Source organism: Physella acuta, unplaced genomic scaffold (assembly GCF_028476545.2).
Source record: "Physella acuta isolate Inbredline_101_S28 unplaced genomic scaffold, ASM2847654v3 ptg000335l, whole genome shotgun sequence".
NCBI lineage: Eukaryota > Metazoa > Mollusca > Gastropoda > Physidae > Physella > Physella acuta.
In genome coordinates, this window is record NW_026731854.1 from 1602624 (window position 1) to 1628995 (window position 26372).

The 26372-nt window shown below is 37.0% G+C and overlaps 1 protein-coding gene across 1 annotated transcript in view; it reads right to left on the bottom strand.

Moving 5' to 3' along the window:
- Positions 1–22373, bottom strand: part of LOC131940859 (cyclic nucleotide-gated cation channel alpha-3) — a 65896-nt gene extending 43523 nt beyond the window's left edge. The window contains exons 1-2 of the mRNA XM_059299756.1: positions 22236–22373; positions 20585–20832 (exon numbers count right to left, since the gene is read on the bottom strand). Of these exons, the coding sequence (XP_059155739.1) occupies positions 20585–20797 (213 nt within the window). The 5' untranslated portion in view covers positions 20798–20832; positions 22236–22373. The remainder of the gene's footprint in view (positions 1–20584; positions 20833–22235) is intronic.
- Positions 22374–26372: the final 3999 nt, after the last annotated feature.

Consider the following 26372-nt stretch of genomic DNA (forward strand, 5'->3'; position numbering starts at 1 on the left):
ACAGAAGGGTGTATAATAATATGGACTAGAGGAGCACATGACCATACACAGAAGGGTGTATAATAATATGGACTAGAGGAGCACACGACCATACACAGAAGGGTGTATAATAATATGGACTAGAGGAGCACTCGGCCATACACAGAAGGGTGTATAATAATATGGACTAGAGGAGCACACAACCATACACAGAAGGGTGTATAATAATATGGACTAGAGGAGCACACGACCATACACAGAAGGGTGTATAATAATATGGACTAGAGGAGCACATGACCATACACAGAAGGGTGTATAATAATATGGACTAGAGGAGCACTCGGCCATACACAGAAGGGTGTATAATAATATGGACTAGAGGAGCACACGACCATACACAGAAGTGTGTATAATAATATGGAATAGAGGAGAACACAACCATACACAGAAGGGTGTATAATAATATGGAATAGAGGAGCACACAACCATACACAGAAGGGTGTATAATAATATGGACTAGAGGAGCACTCGATCATACACAGAAGGGTGTATAATAATATGGACTAGAGGAGCACACGACCATACACAGAAGGGTGTATAATAATATGGACTAGAGGAGCACACGACCATACACAGAAGGGTGTATAATAATATGGACTAGAGGAGCACTCGGCCATACACAGAAGGGTGTATAATAATATGGACTAGAGGAGCACACAACCATACACAGAAGGGTGTATAATAATATGGACTAGAGGAGCACACGACCATACACAGAAGGGTGTATAATAATATGGACTAGAGGAGCACATGACCATACACAGAAGGGTGTATAATAATATGGACTAGAGGAGCACTCGGCCATACACAGAAGGGTGTATAATAATATGGACTAGAGGAGCACACAACCATACACAGAAGGGTGTATAATAATATGGACTAGAGGAGCACACGACCATACACAGAAGGGTGTATAATAATATGGACTAGAGGAGCACATGACCATACACAGAAGGGTGTATAATAATATGGACTAGAGGAGCACACGACCATACAGAAGGGTGTATAATAATATGGACTAGGGGAGCACACGACCATACACAGAAGGGTGTATAATAATATGGACTAGAGGAGCACACGACCATACACAGAAGGGTGTATAATAATATGGACTAGAGGAGCACACAATCATACACAAAAGGGTGTATAATAATATGGACTAGAGGAACACTCGGCCATACACAGAAGGGTGTATAATAATATGGACTAGAGGAGCACATGGCCATACACAGAAGGGTGTATAATAATATGAACTAGAGGAGCACACGACCATACACAGAAGAACACACACAAAGTTACACAGCAGACACGCCTAGTGGCCCAAAGAAATACACATAAGCTGCAGGACACCTAACATTATACTGAAGGTCACACAAGCTTACAGAAAAGCTCACACAAACATACACAGAAGCCCAAACATGCAAACAATCACACATGTACACTAAAAGGCACGCAGCTTTACAAAGAAGTACACACAAACTTTATAAAGAAGTACGCACACACTTTACAAAGAAGTAGGCTACACACAAACGTTACAAAGAAGTACGCACAAACGCTATAAAGAAGTACGCACACACTTTACAAAGAAGTATACACAAACGTTACAAAGAAGTACATACAAACTTTACAAACTTTACAAAGAGGTACACACAAACGTTACAAAGCAGTACATACAAACTTTACAAAGAGGTACACACAAACGTTACAAAGAAGTACGCATAAACGCTATAAAGAAGTACGCACACACTTTACAAAGAAGTATACACAAACGTTACAAAGAAGTACACACAAACATACTCTGAAAGACAAGCAGTGGAGAACGTATTCTTTACAAATGAAGAAACAATCTTACATATGGTTTATAGGTGGGTGACTAATGCACAGCTGTAGTGCAAGAAACACCGTTCACCAATGCACGGCTGTAGTGCAAGAAACACCGTTCACTAATGCACGGCTACAGCGCAAGAAACACCGTTCACTAATGCACGGCTGTAGTGCAAGAAACACCGTTCACTAATGCACGGCTGTAGCGCAAGAAACACCGTTCACTAATGCACGGCTGTAGTGCAAGAAACACCGTTCACTAATGCACGGCTGTAGTGCAAGAAACACCGTTCACTAATGCACGGCTGTAGTGAAAGAAACACCGTTCACTAATGCACGGCTGTAGTGCAAGAAACACCGTTCACTAATGCACGGCTGTAGTGCAAGAAACACCGTTCACTAATGCACGGCTGTAGTGAAAGAAACACCGTTCACTAATGCACGGCTGTAGCGCAAGAAAATACAAGCGAGCCTATGATTGTTGCCGTCCTGAGGCAATATCGTGGCGTGCTGTTCGACTGGCCACATCGTTCATCAAGCGGCTGTGGGCCAGCTCCAAATGATTATAGCATTTCACAAAACACATCTGGTTAGATGGATTGACGGTAATAACTAGATCAAATTGCTGGATACAACAATATTGTTTTCTAACAGTATATTGATTGGGATCATGCTCAGGCTAGCGTACTCAGAGTCCTGGAATAGTTTGACGAGATATTGACCTATTAGACTGGTAGGTTGAATGGTACATAAAACAGTAGACCTAGTGGGCAACTTATTTAATATAGCAACACAAATAGCTAGTTAGACCTCTAATTAAATGTACCAACTAAATTGATTGGCTAGTTAGACCACTGATTAAATGTGTGTGTATTTTAGACCAGCTGCCACTTAGACTGAAAATTCGCAGCTTTAAATGTACAAATCATTAGTCTATGCTACAATAGTCATCGATTTTTATGATACTATTTAATAAAAAAAAACGCCAGACAGAAAATCGATTTTTCATAGCAAATAGCTTTTCTTCCATTTTTTAATACCGCCATTTTAATGGTAGCCAAAAGAAAAGCTATCGGACTATTATTTGCCGAAAACTAACGTAACCGCACTAAAGCTGCTTATCTGGTAACTTTTCAAACATATATAGCGATACAATTTCTTACAGTATATATATATATATATATATATATATATATATATATATATATATATATATATATATATATATATATATATATATATATATATATAATTATATATAAACACGCGAATCGGATTACATCACTTTGCCTGTAGTTTTCAGGGATAAATGAAAAATGTGAAATTCTATTTTACTTTCCCCTAAGGAGAGTAGGCCAATAGAGGAAGTATTTAAATAGTATTATATTTTCACTGTTTTCGCCTTTTAACATTTCCCTACTTTATCTAATATAGACCTTAAAGTATGAATTGTAATCGTGCAAAAATCTAAACTTAGATTTTGACCAATTTTGTCGTTCACCATCTTCCCGGAGCCGGGAAAATCTTACTATTGTAAACATGTCCTGTGTGTGTGTGTGTGTACGTGAGTAGTTTCAGTAAGGTTGACGAAATTTTATATAAATGTATTACATCGCATGTGTAGGTTTCAGCTTGCGTGTCCGCTCCAGCACGTTGCTACGGGGCTAGAAGAAAGTTCCAGGTGCTAGGGACGTAGAAGGGTGCTCTCTGGAGCCCCCGGTTACACTACCGTAGGAGCGCCGCGTAAGGTCCCTGGCTCGGGTTAATCATCGAATGTCGTTGCCACCGTGTCAATATGATGGGGCGCTTTTCAAAATCTATCTAGGCACCATGGTGCTCGCAGAAGAAGCCGGGGCGCTAAATCGCACCATGTCGGGGCACCGGCAGGCGCGCCTGATTCGATTTAGTGAGCGACTATAGAGTCCTTGCAAACACGTGACCAAAATCACGTGATACCTACGCCCGCCGCCACAGTGGTGTACACCAGACGTAAACACAATCAGCTGTTCACCAGCGCTGGACGTGTTCACCAGCGCTGGACGTGTTCACCGTATGTAAAGAATCGCGCCCGCGGAAAAGGAAAAATATGTTAAAAAACTTGAACTCTTAGGAATTGAAGATCCTTATACAGTTATTGACAGTTTCGTGGATAATATAAATATGTGGCCAAAATTTCTAAACAAAAATACTGTTAGTAATACCGTTTGCGTTTAGAGTTTAAGTAGACGAATCTGATCAAATGAAGTAATATATTATAGATTATCTACTTTAGCAAACGTGAGACCACTTAACTCCTACAAAACCCACACTACAACGACTAATATAATCCATGGGTAATAACCAATCTGGGTAGCATGTTATACAATTTAAGACCTTATAATCCAGCAGGGAAGTGATCAGACACATTAATACTGATGTTCAACCCTCATGATGGCCAGCCGCCACCTGTATCTAGCCCACAATAAAACCAAAGAGGAGTCTGCCCTGCCCTCCCCTGAAAATGTCTCACCTCCGTGATACCCAGCCCCACAGAGATAGTATTTCTTTTATAATTTTGACCCTCAGGGCCCAGCAGGGAGAACAAAGGGGAAAGTCCCACTGCTCTCCCCTCAACATTTCTCACCTCGATGTCATGTTATGTCATTTATAGCACACATGGCTTATCAGGGGAAAGCATTAAGGCATTAAGAATCTTAACTCTGGACAGCTACACACTAGTATACTAGCTACACACTAGGTGCCTACTGTAAACTACTAGACTGTAGGCCCTATGTAGACCTGCAATTGTAGACTGGGTCCATTGTTATTATTCTAAACCATCTCACTTATAATGTTTCTAGCTTGATTTGTTTCTTTTATAAACAGTGGATTTAAAAAAAAAATTAGCCTAATCATTAACCAAATAATAATAATAATGTGGTTATTTGTTGTTGGCTGGTATGATCTAGATTGTACTACTAGGCTACAAAAACTTAGTAGACCAATTACTAGATATGAATTTGAATTTAATTAAACTCAGTCCAGTATCAGATACATATTGCTGTAAAAAGACAACAAAGTAGGTAGGCCTTAGTAATTTATTAAAGCCTTCTACTACAATAATATCAACTACATGCTTGTATAAAGTTTTTACAATTTAATTTAAGTAGCAGATTCTAGATCTAAGTCTAGTCATACAATCTATTTCAATTTCAGAAAATTTCGTTTGCTAAAAAAATGATTAGATTATAGAGCGAGATTTTAGATCTTAGAGACAATTAAATGCTTTATTAGGCCTATAATAGTATTATGACTACTTTTGATTTATTATGGGTGTATTTTGAATCGAATTTAGATCTAAATTTTGTAATAAAATTTAAGAAAAGAAGTAGATTCTAGATTCTATGTCTACCCAGCGGAGTCAGTCACCCTAAATCCAGAATCTAGATCTGTGGTCCGAATTTTGTTTACGCCATGTTTAGAGCTAGATTCTAGATCTAGATATTAAAACACTATTATTATGCCTACTATTAGATCTTATTCTTCTTATTATTACTTTTGACTTTGTCTTTTATTAACAGTTATCTTTTATAATTAAAATGAAGTTTATTATTTTACTGTCCTTACCTGAAACAAAGTATCGAGAACTGCATTTGATCAGATTCGTCTACTTAAACTCTAAACGCAAACAGTATTACTAACAGTATTTTTATTTAGAAATTTTGGCCACATATTTATATTATCTACGAAACTGTCAATAACTGTATAAGGATCTTCAATTCCTAAGAGTTCAAGTTTTTTAACATATTTTTCCTTTTCCGCGGGTGCGATTCTTTACATACGGTGAACACCTCCAGCGCTGGTGAACACGTCCAGCGCTGGTGAACAGCTGATTGTGTTTACGTCTGGTGTACACCACTGTGGCGGCGGGCGTAGGTATCACGAACGGACGTGACGTCATATGAAAGGACTCTATAGCAACCCATTCTATCCATAGCCTATCGAAGCGCAAGAGTGCTCACTAACAATCCCAGGGTGCCAAATCGCACCCTTCCGGGGCGCCAGACGACGAGCCTGATTTGATATAGTCAATGATTATTGTTACCCTTCATGTCTTTAGTGTATAGCCTTTTTAAGAAAAAGAACGTAGGTGCCATAGTGCTCACAGGGGAACTCGGGGCGCTTCCGGTCACGCAATCGACGGGGAGTGGGGCGGCTGCGTCTGTTGCAGTTTTACCGCTGGATATAGTAGAACTTGCACACTATACAAGATGCAATTAACGGATATCAAGTGCTAAGATTAAACGCTCTGAAACTCTGGGCGACACACTGTATTTTGACAAAAATCGCACCCTTCCGGGCGCCGCCCATAAAAGTGATTGGTTATTTTTTCACAGAAATCTTCTCTGGAGTATTCTCATTCAATCCCCCAAAACGCATCCGACTTTTTTTTTATATGTAGAAAGAAAAATTGCACCCTCCCGGGGCGCCGCCCTTGTAAAATTAAAAAGATTATTTTTTTTTGCAGTTAACTTCCCTGGATTATTCTTATCAGTTCCCCAAAATTTCATAAAAGGTATAGTAATCAGTGGCGTAGCTACCGTAAAGCTAGCGTAAGCAAGGCTTAGGGGCCCAAGGCAAATAGGGGCCCTTTTTCGAAAGCTTGAGGGGTGTGGGGGTGCTAATCGAAATTTTGTCCCCGGTTGCCGGGAAGGGTCGCTACGCCTCTGAGGGGCCCACTAACACTTTTTGCATAGGGGCCCAAAAATCCTAGCTACGCCACTGATAGTAATGCATGTATATATAGGGGCCTATATAGATTAGCTTCGGTGCGATAGTCAGCAACCTGAAGAGGTTTTCAAAATCCAATAACTAGAGCACCGTTTAAATTAGGCTGTCGAAATTTAAATAATAGATTGTATGCGAAGATTTTCGGCAATTTTTAACGATTACCAGTAAACGGAAGTGGTACTTTACTCTATTTACGTGGTAATACAATAACTTGGGTACCGTTTCAGTTAGATTTTATATTTGAAAATTTTGAGTTACCTCCGACATCTATAAATTGTAATTTACTGTTTCTAAGATACAGATAACATAAATACAGTTTCAGTTAGGTGAAAATTACGCGTAGGTATAAGATTTTCTCATGATTCTTTTAACTTTTGAGTGATTACTTATGACCGGAAGTAGTATCTCTTCTACGTACCGATCTGTTTCAAACTTTTTATGCAGGTCAAGACTCGATGACAATGCATTGTGACTTAATTAGATGTATAATTAACTTTTAAAATATTAATTCATGTTTCCTTCATAAAGTACCAATTTTACTGCTCTATTATGCACAAATTGTTTGCGTTCATTTTGGTGGGCCAAGCTTTTTTCAAATCGATTATATTCTCTTTAAATAGCGGGAGTGATTTTCCCTAAAACTTTCTCGAATATTCTTAGATAACACTAAGGGGGATGGCAACTCTCGTGCAGTTGAAATATAGACAATTTAAAAAAAAACAGTTTTCAAATGTTTAAATTTTTCAAATAGAATAGACTTGAAAAGTCTACTTAATCAAACAAAAATTAAAAAAAAATGTAATTTTATGGAAAGCGATAAAATTATAGTTACATTAAAGAAAATTAAAAAAAAACCATTGATTACACTCATTTTCATACTTTTGTATTGAATATAAGCGGTTAAAAGCCATTAAGAATGATTTTATCGATTCAAATTTTTTTATAAACTACCCTCAACCCCATGGAAGTCAACCAGAGTGACCAGGGAATGTAAAACAATGAAAGTCACAACAATTTTTTTCCATGATAAAATACAAAAAGTGGTCAATGGGATAAAGCTTAATAGTTTATTCATATTAAATAATATAACATCCTCTATCACCACAACATCATGGGTTTACTAATCCAAATTAAAAATAAAATTGTTGGCTAAATTACTATTATATTACTAGTAATTATTTCTAGCCTTAATAAAACCGGCAGTCATTTTGTACTTTATAAAATATTCTGTTTTGGTTCAAAAGTGTGCTTTTTGACAACAACCATTAGGAACCATTTGAGACCAGCTTTTTAAGCCTATAGTTTCAATATAGAATCTATTAGAAAAAAGAATTACGCATCAAAATAACAGCAAATAATCTGTGTATAATAGTGCGGAACATTTGTACTTTATAAATAAATACAGAGGTATTGAGTAAAAATAAATTCATATTCATTTTTTTTGAGAAATAGGAAAAAAGGTAAAGTATTAATTCCAGTCACCGTAAATGACTCAAAATTGGTCAGAATACAGATGACTAGATCTACATATTTTTGAAATTTCTTCTAACTGAAACCAAAAGTAGAACAAGTTTCACTTTCGTTTACCGGAATTCGCTGAAAAGTTGATTCAGAACTAAAGATTTTATATAATATAAAAGAAATTTCGTCAACCTAGCTGTAACGTACACAAGTTATCGTGTTCACAGACACACAGACACACACAGACACACACAGACATACGGACAAAATTGCAAAAGAATGTTTTTCCGACTCAGGGAGGTGTAAAATGTTCGAGTTTTTTTTTCACGATTACAATACTTTCTCTTTACTTCGTATTCGAGAAAGTAAAAAATGTAAGCAGTAAAAATAAAATAAAATAAAAATGTCTATAGCCCGATTGCAGTGAAAAGTGCAATTCCCCTTACTATTACATAAGAACGAGAAAAATGGCCCGTTGAGGAAGGGTACAACGGGCGCTAGGCTGATAGTGCTGTCTCTTTTCTCTAAACTAAAACCAACCCATCCCCCCACACACCACCCCCACCCCCCCCACCCCCCACCCCCCACACACACCACCCCCCACCCCCCCCCCCCACACCCCCCCCCCCCCCAACACACACCGCCCCCCACCCCCCCCCCCCCCCCCAAAAAAAAAAACATGTCTACCGTCCCATTCAACGAAATATAATTATATACTTTTTCCAGTGTCCGCCCCCTCCCAAAAAATTCTACCCCCGCCCCCGAAAATTTCAAGTACCCCCCACCCCTCTCCGGGGAGGAAAAAGTCTGAAAGAAACACTGGTGTCGCGCTTAGCCACTACCCGAAGAATTGCATTAAAGAAATTGCAAGAAAACCACTTTTTAGATTAGACACATTAATTAGGCGGTAATTTTATTATAGAGTATCGATGAAGAAATTTCTTTTGAGTTAGGGAGGGGGTGGGGGGGGGGGGGGGCTCAGACGTTCTTTCGCGGGGGTGGGGCTTCGCCCCTACCCGAAGAATTGTATGAAAGAAACTCTTCACGCAAACCACTTAGATAAGACAAAATTTCCTTTTTATTCAATGTTTACTCTCCGGTTTGAGATTATTTTCTACTCTGTGCTAAATGTGTCGACGTCATACTTCGTTTTTCGAAATACTATGCATGTTTTTAATTTCCTTGTGTTTTCTCTAGAGCGTTTTTGTCAGACAGAGCGTTCTTGTCAGACAGAGCGTTCTTGTCAGATAGATAGACAGACAGCGAAACTATTATTATAGACGAGAAAAATGGCCCGTTGAGGAAGGGTACAACGGGCGCTAGGCTGATAGTGCTGTCTCTTTTCTCTAAACTAAAACCAACCCACCCCCCACACACCCCCCACCCCCACACCCCCACCCCACCCCCACCCTACCCCCACACACCACCCCCCCCCCCCACACACCGCCCCCCACCCCCCACCCCCCCCCCCCAAAAAAAACATGTCTACAGTCCCATTCAACGAAATATAATTATATACTTTTTCCAGTGTCCGCCCCCTCCCAGAAAATTCTACCCCCGCCCCCGAAAATTTCAAGTACCCCCACCCCTCTCCGGGGAGGAAAAAGTCTGAAAGAAACACTGGTGTCGCGCTTAGCCACTACCCGAAGAATTGCATTAAAGAAATTGCAAGAAAACCACTCTTTAGATTAGACACATTAATTAGGCGGTAATTTTATTATAGAGTATCGATGAAGAAATTTCTTTTGAGTTAGGGAGGGGGGGGGGGCTCAGACGTTCTTACGCGGGGGTGGGGCTTCGCCCCTACCCGAAGAATTGTATGAAATAAATTCTTCACGCAAACCACTTAGATAAGACAAAATTGCCTTTTTATTCAATGTTTACTCTCCGGTTTGAGATTATTTTCTACTCTGTGCTAAATGTGTCGACGTCATACTTCGTTTTTCGAATTACTATGCATGTTTTTATTTTGCTTGTGTTTTCTCTAGAGCGTTCTTGTCAGACAGAGCGTTCTTGTCAGATAGACAGACAGCGAAACTATTATTATAGATAGACAGACAGCGAAACTATTAGTTTTAATATACGTGAAGTAGGGGAGATCACTTCCGCTTGATTATTACCAACATTGCCTAGGCGTTGCATCTAATGTCTAGACATCCTATAAGACGACTTCCTTCGTTCTAGGGAAATCGTGATTTCTGTATTGTAGAAAGAAAGTGGAGTACTCGAACAAAAATATACTAATAAATATCAATTATACATGCTAGGTTGATAAGAATACAGTATTTACATCTAAAAAGTATGAAAAGTACGAATGGATCCACTAGATATGTTTATAGTAAAACAAAATCGGTTTGGCTTGGCACAGTTTGGTTTACTCCGGTTTGTATGTGTTTGGTCTGGTTGCATGACAGAACATTAGCCTATGTTAAGCTAACTGATGTTTGTAGAAGCAGATATCAGTTCTTGGCTAGAATTTAATAAACATGGCAAGGCTATGGCTGCGATTATATATATATATATATATATATATATATATATATATATATATATATATATATATATATATATATATATATATATATATATATATATGTATATATATATGTGTGTGTGTGTGTGTGTGTGTGGTGTGTGTGTGTGTTTGTGTGACAAAATTGATATTTTGAGATATCTAATAAATTAAGTTCAATTCTGTATTGTGCGGACGGACCCGTGGTGACAAGGAATATAGCAAAAAAAAATAGAGTTCATCGCCATATTGTAACGTATCTAAAGTGTTCATCATCTAAAATTCTAAATTAATGGTTATAACATTAATATTGAAGGTTTTCTAAAACAAATTTCATTACCCAAACTTATAGTATTAATTGACAGATTGTAAACAAAATTAAGCACAATGTATCACTCTTCACAAAAATTCTAATTGTGTCTGAAAATTACTTCTTTTAGTCCTAATTACTTCCCTTGATAAATTAGAACAATTAGAACACAACTAGACTACCTGTTATCTAGTTAGATAACTGTGGGTCTCGGGGGGTCATCCATAAATGGCATCACGTCTGCCAGCACTTATCATCCCAAAATAACCAGACCCCACATTCAAAAAGACGTTTTTTATATTTTAAAAACTACTAAACTCTACTTCACCTGCCCAGTGCCCCGCCAAGTCTCAGACATGTTTGTATTTTAAAAAAAAAGATTCCGGCCGAGCATGGCTCTGACCATATCACTTCATATGCTGAGAACATAGAAACAGGCGAACTCTACTTCACCTGCCCTGTGCCCCGCGAGGTCCTGATAGTCAACCTTATCATTCACATATAGGCCTTAAGAAAAGATAATTGAAAACAGTGTTGTAAAAAGTAAATAAACCTTTTACTATTACTAAAGTCATTGTTCTAAACTTTTATAATTAATGTGGTTAATCTACCAATGAATATATCAATAAATTAATTTAAGTCTTTAAATTAGTTTGTAATTAACAATGTGTTTAAGAAAGAACAATATTTACCACCCAAAATCCTATTTTACAGCTCTACACATAATGCAGATTCTCCCCAATAACAAATCAAAAAAACAAACAAACAAAAAAAATGAGTTATCAAACGTCACTATTCAGTCAAAGTTAAGCCATTGTTCTAAAACTTTTAAATTAATGTGGTTAATCTACCTATGAATAAATCAATAAAATAATTAACGTCTTTCAATAAATATGTGATTAACAGTCTGCAATCAAAAATTGTTCTCTACCTACATACTATTTTACACCCCCCCCCCCCCCCCATATAGAGCAGTTTCCTTACAGTACGAAATCAGACAAACAAAAAAATAAATATTCAAACATGTAAACAAACTTGAGTTTTAGTAGTAGATTACTTCACTTTTTACAGGCTTTTATTTAACTCACTTCCTCGTCAGTCGTCAGTCGTCAGTCTGTCTGTCTAGATCGAAACGCCCGAGCGAAATTGCAGGCACTTCTACCTCACAGATACGGTTCGTAGTTGGTACGTGGGTCAAGACATTATTACAATGCATCATGACATTCAATTTGACTTAATTGGTCGCCTGATTATTTTTTTATGAATTAATTAAAAATTTGACCAAATTAGTAGGCAATTCTATCCAACTTCTACACACGCGTCATCACGTTCAATAGCGCGTCATCACGTTCAGTAGGTACGCAATGGTTTTTAGTCATGTAACTCTATTGTAAATAAAAACATGTAAAGTACTACAAATTTTTTTAATAAAAAACGTTTTAAAAACAAGCTTTTATGTTATAATGCACTAAAAGGCGAAAATAAATTATACACTACTATTTAAATAACTATAAAGATATGCGTTGGTCTCTTCCTAAATATTAGTAAAGGAATCCATAGGTACTAATGTGACCCACGTTTTTCTTTATAGTTATTTAAATAGTAGTGTATAATTTATTTTTTCTCCTTTTTAGTGCATTATTATATACAAGCTTATTATTAAAACGTTTTTTTATTAATTTTTTTAAAAACAAACATTACATCGGGGAAATCGTTTTTTATTCTTTTGTTTTGGTGTTGGGAAAAATATAATTACATAATTAGCATGGATTGAAAAATTGCAGTTTGGTAGGCGAAACATGGATATTTTAAATACTGCCTTTTATTTATTTTATACACTGAATGAACTGTTTATTAAATATTATTTGTAATCAATAACAGTTTAGAAGCCGCTCCTATATGTTCTATTTGTTTACTTCTACCTTTCCGTTTGCGGATAATCTTGGGGTATTATAGTCGTTCACTAAATTGAACCAGGCGCGTTCGCCGGCTCCCCGGCAGGGTTCAATTAGGCGCCCTGGTCTATCCTGTGAGCGCTATGGTGCATACATTCTTTTTAAACAGTGCGATAGACTATGGATAAGAAAGGTTACTATAGTGAATCGAATCCGGGTGTCCTCTGTATTAGCTATGGCGCCTACGTTCGTTTAAATGAATGCAAAAGACTATGAATAAGTTGAAGTTGGGGTATTATAGTCGTTTACTAAGTTAAATCAGGTGGTTCCGCCGGTGCCCCAGCATGGTACGATTAGACGTTCCGGGCTAGACTGTGAGCACTTTGCATTTAAGTTTGTGTTTATGTTTGCGTTTATTTGCATTATTTTGAGTTATTGTTTGCGTTTAGGTTTGCGTTTGTGTTTCCTTTTGTATTTGCGTTTGTGTTTGCTTTTTGTTTGCGTTTGTGTATCTTTGTGTGTTTGGGTTTGAGTTTGTGCTTGCGTTTGTGTTTTCGATAGTATTTGTGTTTTCTTTGTGCTTGCGTTTGTGTTATGTTTGCGGTTTTTTTCCGTATGTATTGATTTTGGTTGGTTGTGGTTAGGGTTAATTCGAAAAGTAATATATTTCTTAAGCCCGGACAATGCCGGTATATGCTGATTACTAAACACTCATGCCATAGTCCTTTACAGATAAGTTTTTTCACAGAGGCCAGTGCAGGGCAGGAGTATATAGGTGTGTCACTTATTAAAGCCCCATGTTTTGTGAAAGGGATGTTTTAAACCGCAAATATTTTACTATTGTACAAATCTTTTTCTCAACAGCAACGCATTTCAAAAGATGATAAAAGGGAGACAGTTCGATTAAAAAGTCTATGCAAGTTATCTTGTTTGTCTCCATAACAAAACAAGGAAATTCCCGATAAGAAATCTTAAATTTACTTATTATGTTGGTGTGTGATAAGATGTGTATAAACTAGTGTGTTTAAAAGGCGAAAACAGTCGTGTTTAGCAGTAGGGTAAATACGTGTGTTCATAAGGCAGGAGCGACGACTTTATGGAGCACAATAGGGATAGAAGCTATTTTTTTTCTATTTTACAGAACTATACAGTCCAAGTTAGAAAACAGGTCAAATTTATACATACATATATACATACATACACAAAAATAAAACTTTTAAAATTAAGAAATTGATATTCTTGAAAGCCTTACTCCCTTAACATCAGTGGGAAAGATATTGGAAACAGTTATAAAGCTAAGGGGGGGGGGGGGGAGGTTTTATCGCAAGCTTACCTATAATTTCTATAGCTTGATTAGTGATGTATATAGGCCAGGGGTCGGCAACCCTTTGAAACGGAAGAGCCAAAAGTTATAATTTTCAATATTTCCCTGATTTTAAAGAGCCACTAACATTTTTTTATTTCAAATATTTATTTTTTTTATTAAGATTATTAGTATTTGTTCAAGGAGCTGGAGAGCCGCATCTTGATATCAAAAGAGCCGCATGCGGCTCGCGAGCCGCAGGTTGCCGACCCCTGATATAGGCATATATATATATATATATATATATATATATATATATATATATATATATATATATATATATATATATATATATATATACAGTGGCGTAGCGAGGTCGGGTGTCACCCGGTGCGGCACTTAATGGTGTCACCATCCCCCCCACCCCCCAGAGACGTAGCGACCCTTCCCGGGGACAACCTTCAATTTTCGATTTGCACCCTCCTCAAACTTTCGATTTGCACCCTCCCCCTCAAACTTTCGATTTACACCCCCCTCAAACTTTTGATTTATATATATATATATATATATATATATCGATTGTCTCGGTCACAAACCGTCTATCTCAAAAAATTCTATTTTCTTTTTTTAAATAAAGCATAACCTTCAACAATTAACAAGTCAAGTGCTAAATAAAGCATTAACGAATAAACAGTCGAAAGCGATCAAGCCATACTAAAAACATCTATACTAAAATTAAACTGACCCCATAAAGTAGAATAAACTAAAATAATTAAAATATGAGCCCAAAACTATAATCTAAATATTATAAAGTATTAATTATAACTTATAAACATAAACATAACTAAATCAAGTTCCTTGGACAAAACGAACGAACGTGGCTGAGACCGAAATTCTAGGTTCGAAACGGCCAAGTCTGCGCGCGCACAGATACACGGTTTGGCAGCGAGAGTTTTTTACCGAGCGAAACCTGCTATAATTTTGTAAATATTAACAAAACTCATTTTTAAAACGTTTTTTGTCTCCCTTGTAAAATTTACATTTTCGGAAGTTAGACGATTTGCGACCAAGACAATCGATATATATATATATATATATATATATATATATATATATATATATATATATATATATATATATATATATATATATATATATATATATATATATGGTGCCCTGTCAAAACGACATGGGACAAATCGGCCCCGTCAAAACGGCCCCATTAATATGACCCCGTCAAATCGACTCCCGACAAACCGACCCCGTCAAAATAGCCCCGTCAAAAGGGCCCCGACTTATTGGCTCCCATCAAATGGGCTCCCGTCATATTGACTTGCGACATATAGGCTCCCGACAAATGGGCTCCCGACATTTAGGCTCCCGACAAATGGACTCCCGACAATTTAACTCTGACAAATAGGCTCAGGACATATTTGCTCCCGACAAAGCGGCTCCCGACATATTGGCTCCCGACATAAGGACTCAAGACAAATGGGCTCCCGACAAATGGGCTCACGACATATTGGCTCCAGGCAATTGGGCTCCCGACATATTGGCTTTTGACAAAATGACTCCCGACATATTGGCTCCAGACCAACGAATGACCATTATTGGCATAAAAGTAACCATTTTGTCCTACCTCCAATACCACTATAAATTCTTTTTAATGCCCGAACGAAATTGTTTTTCATGAACCAACATGAATTCACAAACAAATCGAGCCCTTAACAGCTAAATTCCACCAATTCTAAAGTTTTGATAATGTTTAATTTACAACAGAAAAGATCTGTTGCTTAAAAGCGAGCACAGAAGTGTAAATGTATGATATACATGATGTTTACATGATAACAGCATCTTGTTTTGATAACCTACAAGCATACTGCAGGTAGGAAGGTATGGCGTGGACCCTTCTCCCCACACACTGAGTTGGAACAGCCTATCGACTCAATTATGGATGTCATAGATAGATGACCCTTAAATTAAAACATACTATATTTTATAATAGATAAACTAATATAAAAATAAGGCCTGCCGAACAAGAGATGCATACGTTGTATTCAGTGGCGGAACTAGAAAAAATGGGCCACCCCGCAAAAATAGTTGTATCTATATCTATATCTATATCGATATCTATATCTATATCCAGTGGCGTAGCGAGGTCGGATGTCACCCGGTGCGGCACTTAATGGTGTCACCCCCCAGAGGCTCAACGACCCTTCCCGGGGACAAACTTTCAATTTTCGACTTACACCCCCCTCAAACTTTAGATTTGCACCCCCCCCCTACACCTTCGATTTGCACCCCCCCCCCCCTCAAACTTTCGATTTGCACCCCCCACCTCTTAAATGGCTATTTAACACTCCAATTAATCACTCTATTAAGTGGAATTATCATTTTTCTCTATATATTTTGCTATTTTTTGCCTTGGTGTCACCCCCCTAAATGGTGTCACCCGGTGCGGTCCGCACCCCCCGCCCCCCTCGCTACGCCCCTGCAATAGTCTGTTTTTAATATCTATATATATAATTCTCTTCTGGGAGACGTTAGAAAACAAGCTGCAACCTCCTCCTTGCAGTCCCCTCTCTTTCTCTCTATCACTATCACTACCACCCCCACCCCACCCCACATGGTCTGGTGAGCTGTTGTTCACTCTAAATGTTTAAAAAACGTAGAGCCGGGTTTAGTGACGGCTATTGGGGGCAGATAATTTAGTTTGAAACGATTTTAAACTTACAGGAGGTAACTAAGAGGAGGCTGCTTTCACGGGGGGGGGGGGGGTGTAGGGTCGGGGTTAGGGGAAATGGGGGGGGGGGGGGGTAGTGTTCTAGAGCAAATATTTTCAGTGGCAGCATTGGTACTGTCGAATTCACAAATTATGAATTACTGAAAAGTAGAAAATAAAGCAACTAAATAGCGGCGTATGATACGCCGCTGGTCGGCTCGTCTGGTTTATTTTATCTTTGCTATCAGATCTCTTGATTTCTAGTCGGTCAAAAGTATATAAAACATGAAAGCTTTGTATAAGTTATGGTGTCTCGTTTTATGTTTATTTTTATGTTTTTTTTGTATTTATATTATCAATTTTAAATGCATTTCCTTTTCGTACAATGTCATTCTTTAGTAAGAACTTTATAAAAAATAATTATTAAGAGAAGTAATTACTTTTTAATTTGTTTAGTGCAAATCTATTTAAAGGAGCTTATGGGCACCCCTATTTGACTATTTTAAAAAGGGAAATAAGTCATGGAAGTGGTTTGAACGTTTACTTATCTTTGATAAGTTTGATTGTAGGAGAAAGAGGACTCAGCTTTCACAAAGGTTTAAAAACAAAGGGAAAAAGAATACAAGAGCGCGGGGTGGCGTCTTTAGAAAAAAAGATAATCCAATCGCAGCTATAGTAATCTTTTTACATAACAACCATCAAGTCAAAAATGCAAGAAAATTATATTTTTAACTATATATTTTTTAAAATTATGGTCGGATAAGCTACTCTAAAGAATGTTGATGAAGGGGTCCCACTGGCAGGTGTCATATTCAATGAGACCGCTTTGCCGGGCGACTTAGTCTCTACAGAAACGGTATTGTCAGTGGTCCTTTTGTCTGGAGCCAAATTGATAGGAGCCTTTTTGTCGTGAGCCAAAATGACGCTAGCCTATTTGTTGGGAGTCGTAATGACGGGGGCCGTTTTGTGGAGAAACTAAATGGCGGGAGCCTATTTGTCGGGAGTCATAATGACGGGGGCCGTTTTGTGGAAAAAAACTAAATGACGGGAGCCTATATGTCGGGAGCCAAAATGACGGGAGCCTATTTGTCGGGAGCCTTATTGACTGGAACCCTTTTGTCGGCGGCCTATATAACGGGAGCCTATTTGTCGGTAGCCTAAAAGACGGGGGCCTATTTGTCGGGAGCCTATATGACGGGGTCCATATGTCGCTGGCCCTTTTGATGGGGCCGATTTGACGGGGTCGTTTTGACGGGGCCGTTTCGTCATTGGCCGAATTGACGCCGCACGATATATATATATATATATATATATATATATATATATATATATATATATATATATATATATATATATATATATATATATATATATATATATATATATATATATATATATATATATATATATATATATATATATATATATATATATATATATATACAAATATATATACAAATGAAAGTACGTTGGTGTTGGTGATTGCTAGTAGGATTGTCTCTATGCATTAATACACCTTTCATCCGATTGCCTTGAAACTTTACCTGGAAATGTTCCTGCGAAAAACAACAATTTAAATCTCCGAGGGTCAGCGTTCAGGCATGAGTGAATAGGATCTCTGGCGGACGAGTCGGATCAACCCGGGCACCCCCGTGAGCATTATGGTGCATACGTTCGTTTTGAAAAGTGCCATACACTATGGGCTACTATATTCATTGACTGAATCGACGAGACGCGCTACGACGGTCAGGTGACCTGGAGTACCTCGGACTCCCCTGTGATCACTTGGCGCCTACATTAGTTTTAAAGAGCACCCTTCAATCGGGACAAGGTCGGCCATTGCATTCGATGACTAATCGGCGCCAGGAGACGTACACGGCGTCAATGCTGTAATGTAACCAGTGGCTCGCGACGCTCCCGACACCTGTTCGGTCGCAAAGTGTGTTCTACCTCAATATTACGAAGGTGGATTAACGTATACTCAAAGATTTTTATTCAGCACACACTATAGCGTCTGGTCTGGGAGTTAACGTAAACTACTAAGATTCAAGAAATATTATAGCGACTAGCCTATTTAAAAGAACACAATTGGTAACGTGTTGATGAAATCCTTATCAAATGTTGCATCACCCTGGCAAATAGGACTTGAGCTCAGAAACGCGCGACAGATACGTTAGTGTATATATATATATATATATATATATATATATATATATATATATATATATATATATATATATATATATATATATATATATATATATATATATATATATATACACAAAATTGTACAAATTGGTTTACGAAAAGACTGAAAATAACCTCTGTTTTAAGCGGTGGGTAAATAACGATTGTGAAAACTGTAACATGGTGTTGGTAAATAGCTTTTACACGGTTCACATGGAATACTACAAGAATAAATGAATTGGATAAAATAAAAAGCTCTCGGTTCTATATATGAACAACAAACTATCGCCGCTAGGAATGAAAAAAAAAAATGAACGGCCGGTTAAAAAATCGGGCTTTTTGAACGTTTTTCAAGATGAAAAAGTTTGATGAGCGTACCGGGAAACATCGATAGGCACGGTTCGGACGTACATGATCGACGTTACAATACAGCCCGTAAAAACGGAAGCAAAAAGGAAAAGGGAACATTTGGAGCAATGGATCGATGAAAAGAAAATCTCGCGCTAAACTTGAAACAGAGTTTATTTTACACCAATATGATGAAAAAGGAATGTGATAGTTTAATCTGAGATCTATCTAACTTTGTGATTTTCGTCTGTAAACGTTTGTCTTATATCTGTTCTATTAATAATATCGTGGATACAGCTCAATATTTAGGGTTTGTTCATAAATGACGCCACGATTTGAGCAGATGTTTTGGGTCCGTATCCCAACCTTTCTCCCATGTTCAGACAATGTCAGTCAGGCCCTCGAAGTTGACATTTCTCCTTACAAAACAGCTATTTTGTTCTACAGCATGTGTTGCTATTGGTTTGTCAAGATTAGCTTTGTTGAGAACTGAGTTTCTTCCAGGCAACTCTTCGGGGGAGGGGGTGGGTGGGCTCCCACACTACCGCCCCCAAAGAAAGTAGGATGTATATAGAAAATATAAACTTTTACCAGTGTCCCCCCCTCCGCCCCCCGGAAAATTTAGCCCCCTCCCCTCCTTGAAAAAAAGTCTGACAGCAACAATGGTTGAGAATTTTTTAAACATTTTTTAATTTACAAAAAAATACACTGCCGAAATCAATTTTAGCAATGACATTTTAAATGAAAAACAAAATCATCTCAAAAACGTTCTAGAATGTCGACGAAGCTGAGCCCTTCCCTCCCGCTCTACCTATGCAGGCTGATAAAATTGTGACTTCATTTGTAGATGACTGAATCAAAATGTATTGATGGTACAACACACGAGCAAGGAAAAGAAAATAATAAAAAATCTATGACGCCCCTTTTAAAAACGAAAGCTATGAAATAGACTGATATTGACTGATAAAATAGCTATCTATCCATGCTGGAACAAAGTTTCATAGCTCATGCATTAATTAAATGTCGAAGATATCAGCTGAATAATACGAATACTAACGGAGGTCTAAAAATAAAATTCATTTTTTAAACTTGAATTATAAAAATTTGGGTTTGATATAACACTGTAAACAATTTAATAAAAAAAAATGAAAAAAACTTTTAGAATGCTAAAAAGCGAAAAAAATTCAGGGGCGGCACCTACTCGATATCTGACCTGCAGTGATCGTACAATCCTCCCCAGCGTGTTGGCATCCTCCAGCCCCTCATGTCCTTCTCTCTGCTCAATCCTCACGATCTCCGAACACACGTCATCTTCATGGGGGCTCGTCTTCACTGATGGTTGCGGCGAGAGGCCGCCATTTTCTAGCTCGTCATCAACTGAACGTTTATCAGTAAGTTTGTCTCGAGATAAACTGGAGGACGCCATCAATGTCCACAGCCAGCCTGGTCAGGTCATGTCACCTGTGATAGTAAACATGTCAGTAGAATACAGAAGTAATAAACATTATGTCAGTACACATTATGTCAGTAGAATACAGTTGTAATAAACATTATGTCAGTACACATTATGTCAGTAGAATACAGTTGTAATAAACATTATGTCAGTACACATTATGTCAGTAGAATACAGTTGTAATAAACATAATGTCAGTACACATTATGTCAGTAGAATACAGTTGTAATAAACATTATGTCAGTACACATTATGTCAGTAGAATACAGAAGTAGTAAACATTATGTCAGTACACATTATGTCAGTAGAAAACATTTGTAGTAAACATTATGTCAGTAAACATTATGTCAGTAGAATAGAATTGTAGTAAACATTATGTCAGTAGAATACATTTGTAGTAAACATTATGTCAGTAGAATAGAATTGTAGTAAACATTATGTCAGTAGAATACATTTGTAGTAAACATTATGTCAGTAGAATGCAGTTGTAGTAAACATTATGTTAGTACACATTATGTCAGTAGAATACTGTTGTGTTAAACCTTATGTCAGTAGAATATTGCAGAAAACATTATACATTAGTAGCATATTGTAGTAAACATAAAATCTTAGTAGAATGCAGTTGAAAAAACATATGGTTGTAGAATCCAGTTGTAGGAAATATTTTATGTCTAAAATATGTATGATAAATACAGAAACTAAAATTTCCTGTTTAAAATCCATAGATCTACTCCTGACAGAGTTGACGTTTATTGTAAGACATTTATTAGCATGACTATCAAAAGTTTAAAAGTTAAAACACATTTGTATCTATAAACTGTTTATAAGTGAAAACATATTTGAATTAACTATAATGAGTCTATAACTTTTTAAAATCTTTTAGACTATTAACGGTTTATAAGTTAAAATATATTTATATGCCTATCAGTGTACAACATTCACCGCACAGCAATTGTTTTTTTTTTAAAGCAACGTTATTCAACTTAAGCAACCATGAGTAACTATTTATTACTCACATTTAAAACACGTGCCGGTGCGCACAGGTGTATAACCCGTTCCGCGAGTTGAGCAGTAAATTAAATAGATTAGCCACCCACAATTCGATTCAGACACAAATCCATTCACTTCAAAATCAATACATTTTTAAAAACAATCCACAGTGGTAAATTTGAAAGCTACAGTAAAGTGTTCACTATAACGTGAAGCAATAAAAAAAATTGACTCTGTTTACTTTTTATGACTGGGGAAAAACGGACGATTTAAATTTTTTGCAAGACAAGAAACATTTGAGAAGAAATCCTCGAAATATTCTCCGACATAATAGAATGTCAACCTAGAACCAAATGTGGGCTATATGAAGTCAATTTTAAATTACTAGTTTATTGTGAGTAGCTGTAGTATTAAACCATACTTATGGTATTTAGCTGTAATGCAGAACAAGAATGTAATGCATGTAGCTGTACTACAAAACCATAATTTCATGTAATGTAGCTATACTGCCGAGTCTGACTGTATGTAAGCCCTGCTGTGCTGTGGAGCTTGACGTATGTGGTAGCTCTACTTGAGAGCCTGACTTGATTAGATGCATCTGTACTACGGAGCCTAACTTTATTGCAACACGTTCTTACATTCACTAGACAGTTCAACTAATTAAATGACAACGCAACAAATCGATAGCAGCCAACGCGAAAAAATCAATACTGAATATTACAGCAGTCGAAAAAATAAAATCAGATTTCGTGACATCCAATAAGATCAAAGGCTAGCCCAACTATTTAATGGCGATCCTATTTAAGAACTCAATCTAAGAAAAACTATGATCAGGGCTAGAAAACACCATCCAATGACTCATGATTTTGCTCACATCAAACTATAATCAGGGCTAGAAAACACCATCCAATGACTCATGCTTTTGCTCACATCAAACTATGATCAGAGATAGAAAACACCATCCAATGACTCATGATTTTACTCACATCAAACTATAATCAGGGCTAGAAAACACCATCCAATGACTCATGATTTTGCTCACATCAAACTATGATCAGAGATAGAAAACACCATCCAATGACTCATGATTTTGCTTACATCAAACTATAATCAGAGATAGAAAACACCATCCAATGACTCATGATTTTGCTCACATCAAACTATGATCAGAGATAGAAAACACCATCCAATGACTCATGATTTTGCTCACATCAAACTATGATCAGAGATAGAAAACACCTTCCAATGACTCATGATTTTGTTCACATCAAACTATAATCAGAGATAGAAAACACCATCCAATGACTCATGCTTTTGCTCAAATCAAACTATGATCAGAGATAGAAAACACCATCCAATGACTCATGATTTTGTTCACATCAAAATATGATCAGAGATAGAAAACACCATCGATTGGCTTTTGATTGTATTTCAGCTTTGACAGTTATCTGAACTAATTAATAATGGGCTATATTTATTAACTTTCGACATAACAGGGTCCTTCTATTAACTTTCGACATAACAGGGTCCTTCTATTAACTTTCGACATAACAGGCTCCTTCGAATAACTTTCGACATAACAGGGTCATTCTATTTACTTTCGACATAACAGAGTCCTTCTATTAACTTTCGACATAACAGGGTCATTGTAATAACTTTTAACATAACAGGCTCCTTCTATTAACTTTTTTCATAACAGGGTCCTTCTAATAACTTTCGACATAACAGGGTCCTTCTATTAACTTTCGACATAACAGGGTCATTCTATTAACTTTCGACATAACAGGGTCCTTCTAATAACTTTCGACATAACAGTGTCATTCTATTAACTTTCGACATAACAGGGTCCTTCTAATAACTTTCGACATAACAGGGTCATTCTATTAACTTTCGACATAACAGGGTCCTTCTATTAACTTTCGACATAAAAGGGTCCTTCAAATAACTTTCGACATAACAGGGTCCTTCTATTAACTTTCGACATAACAGGGTCCTTCTAATAACTTTCGACATAACAGGGTCATTCTATTAACTTTCGACATAACAGGGTCCTTCTATTAACTTTCGACATAAAAGGGTCCTTCAAATAACTTTCGACATAAAAGGGTCCTTCAAATAACTTTCGACATAACAGGGTCCTTCTAATAACTTTCGACATAACAGGGTCATTCTATTAACTTTCGACATAACAGGGTCCTTCTATTAACTTTCGACATAACAGGGTCATTCTATTAACTTTCGACATAACACTAACAGGGTCCTTCTATTAACTTTCGACATAAAAGGGTCCTTCTAATAACTTTCGACATAACAGGGTCATTCTATTAACTTTCGACATAACAGGGTCCCTCTATTAACTTTCGACATAACAGGGTCCCTCTATTAACTTTCGACATAACAGGGTCCCTCTATTAACTTTCGACATAAAAGGGTCCTCTGGGTCCAGCGACTTAAATGCCCAACAAGACGGTAATGAATTATCAAGATATATTGAGATGGCGTAATACATTGTACTTCTAGTGTATGCCTTCAACTATGCCTAAACTTTGTCGAATATTCTTATATAAAACAACAGGGGATGGGAACTCGGGATATAGACATGATTTTTAAATCCATTTTAAATACTTAAACTTTTTAAAATAGAATAAAATCTCGTAGAAAAAAGAATTGCACACCAAGTGAACGCCAAATAAAATGTGCATAATAGTGCGGAATATTATTAGTACTTTATAAATTTACATTTGTTTTTTTGAAAAATCGGAAATAGCGTAAATTACTACTTCCGATCAACGGAAATGACTCAGAATTTGACAGAAGGTAGAGAATTAGATCTTTTACTTACATGTGAAATTTTATTTATCCATCTGAAATAGTACTCAAGTTATAGGCTTTTGAAAAATTCAAAGTCGAAAAGTACCACTTCCGGTTATCGGAATTCACTCAAAAGTTGATACGGATCTACGATTTTGATATAATACTTATATATGAAATTTCATCAACCTAGCTGTAACGGTACTCAAGTTATCGTGTTTACAGACACACAGACACACACAGACATACGGACAAGATTGCAAAACTATGTTTTTCCGACTCAGGAAGGTGTAAAACGTCGAGATCTGCAAAAATCTCTTTTTTTTGCACGATTACAAGACTTTCTCTATACCTCGTATGTACGAGAAAGTAAAAAAGAAATCATCAGGGTTATATTACAAATTTGGGATAAATATCTTTTAGCTTGACAAGCTTGGGATATGCGCTCCACTATCTTGATGGAACTGTTCAATCAACCCCAGGCCGCGTGAGCTTTAGTTAATGGAGGTTACGTGTTGTTTGAAACTCTTCTACTCTTCAAGTTTACGTGTTGTAACATGGCAGTTCAACTGTTGAAGTTTACGTGTTGTAACATGGCAGTTCAACTGTTAAAATGAAATTTACGAGTTGAAACGAGTCCTCAGCTGTTGATATTCACGTTTTGTAGCATGACTCTACTTCTCTCGATATTTACGGGTAAAAAAACGACTGTTTAACTGTTGAAATACGACAATTCAGTTTAAGAATAAGAAACAGTTGAATTGTGCGTATTGAAAAAAAAGGACAAAAAATTTTTAAAAAGTAATTCGCTTGTTCCGTTTTACACCAAGTAAAAAAAAAATGTGAGAGACCGTTATAGATAGCATACAAGAATGATGTCTGAAAATGAGAGACCATTATAGATAAAAGATTGACAAAGTCATGGCATAAAGCAGCCTCGGCGCACTGACCTCTATACTCTAGTTATATTGCTAGGAAAGGTCAGTAATATTTTATAATCTGCGATATGTCATAATGTATTATTTTTATTAGCATTTATTTTCAAACTGTAAATTAAATATTAAATATGAACGTTAAAAGCAGTGTACAGAACACAAGACAAACTGAACATATGACACTTCAAAACTGAACAGAGGACACTTCAAAACTGAACAGAGGACACTTCAAACTGAACGTAGGACACTTAAAAACTTCAACACTGAACATCGGATACTTCAACACTAAAAACAGGGCAATTCAACATTTAATTATAAAGTGGTGAACAAACAGCAACGTTTAACAGTTACGAACAATGTGCTATCACATCTATCGTTTACACGATGCTAAGAGCGTCTATCAGTTACAATGTGCTAACAGATCTATCAGTTACACTGTGCTTACAGATCTATCAGTTACACTGTGCTTACAGCATCTATCAGTTACACTGTGCTAACAGCATCTATCGGTAACAAACATAGCTAGCAGCATCTATTAGTAACAAACATAGCTAACAGCAGCGATCTGTTGCAAGCAGTGCTACCGTAAAGAAGCTGTCTTGCTTGTTAACAATCCTGGATAAAAAAAATTAGATCATTCTCAACAAGCTTTGTGTTGTCTCTCTCTCTCTCTCTTCTTTCCCCTTACCCACTTTTCGCCTCTGAAATCGAGATTACACACGCATCTGTTGTTTATATGCTCTCTTTATAAGCGGCCAGTGACGGGGCCGCACATGATGGTCAATAATTGATGCGGCCTAACTGATGCCTTC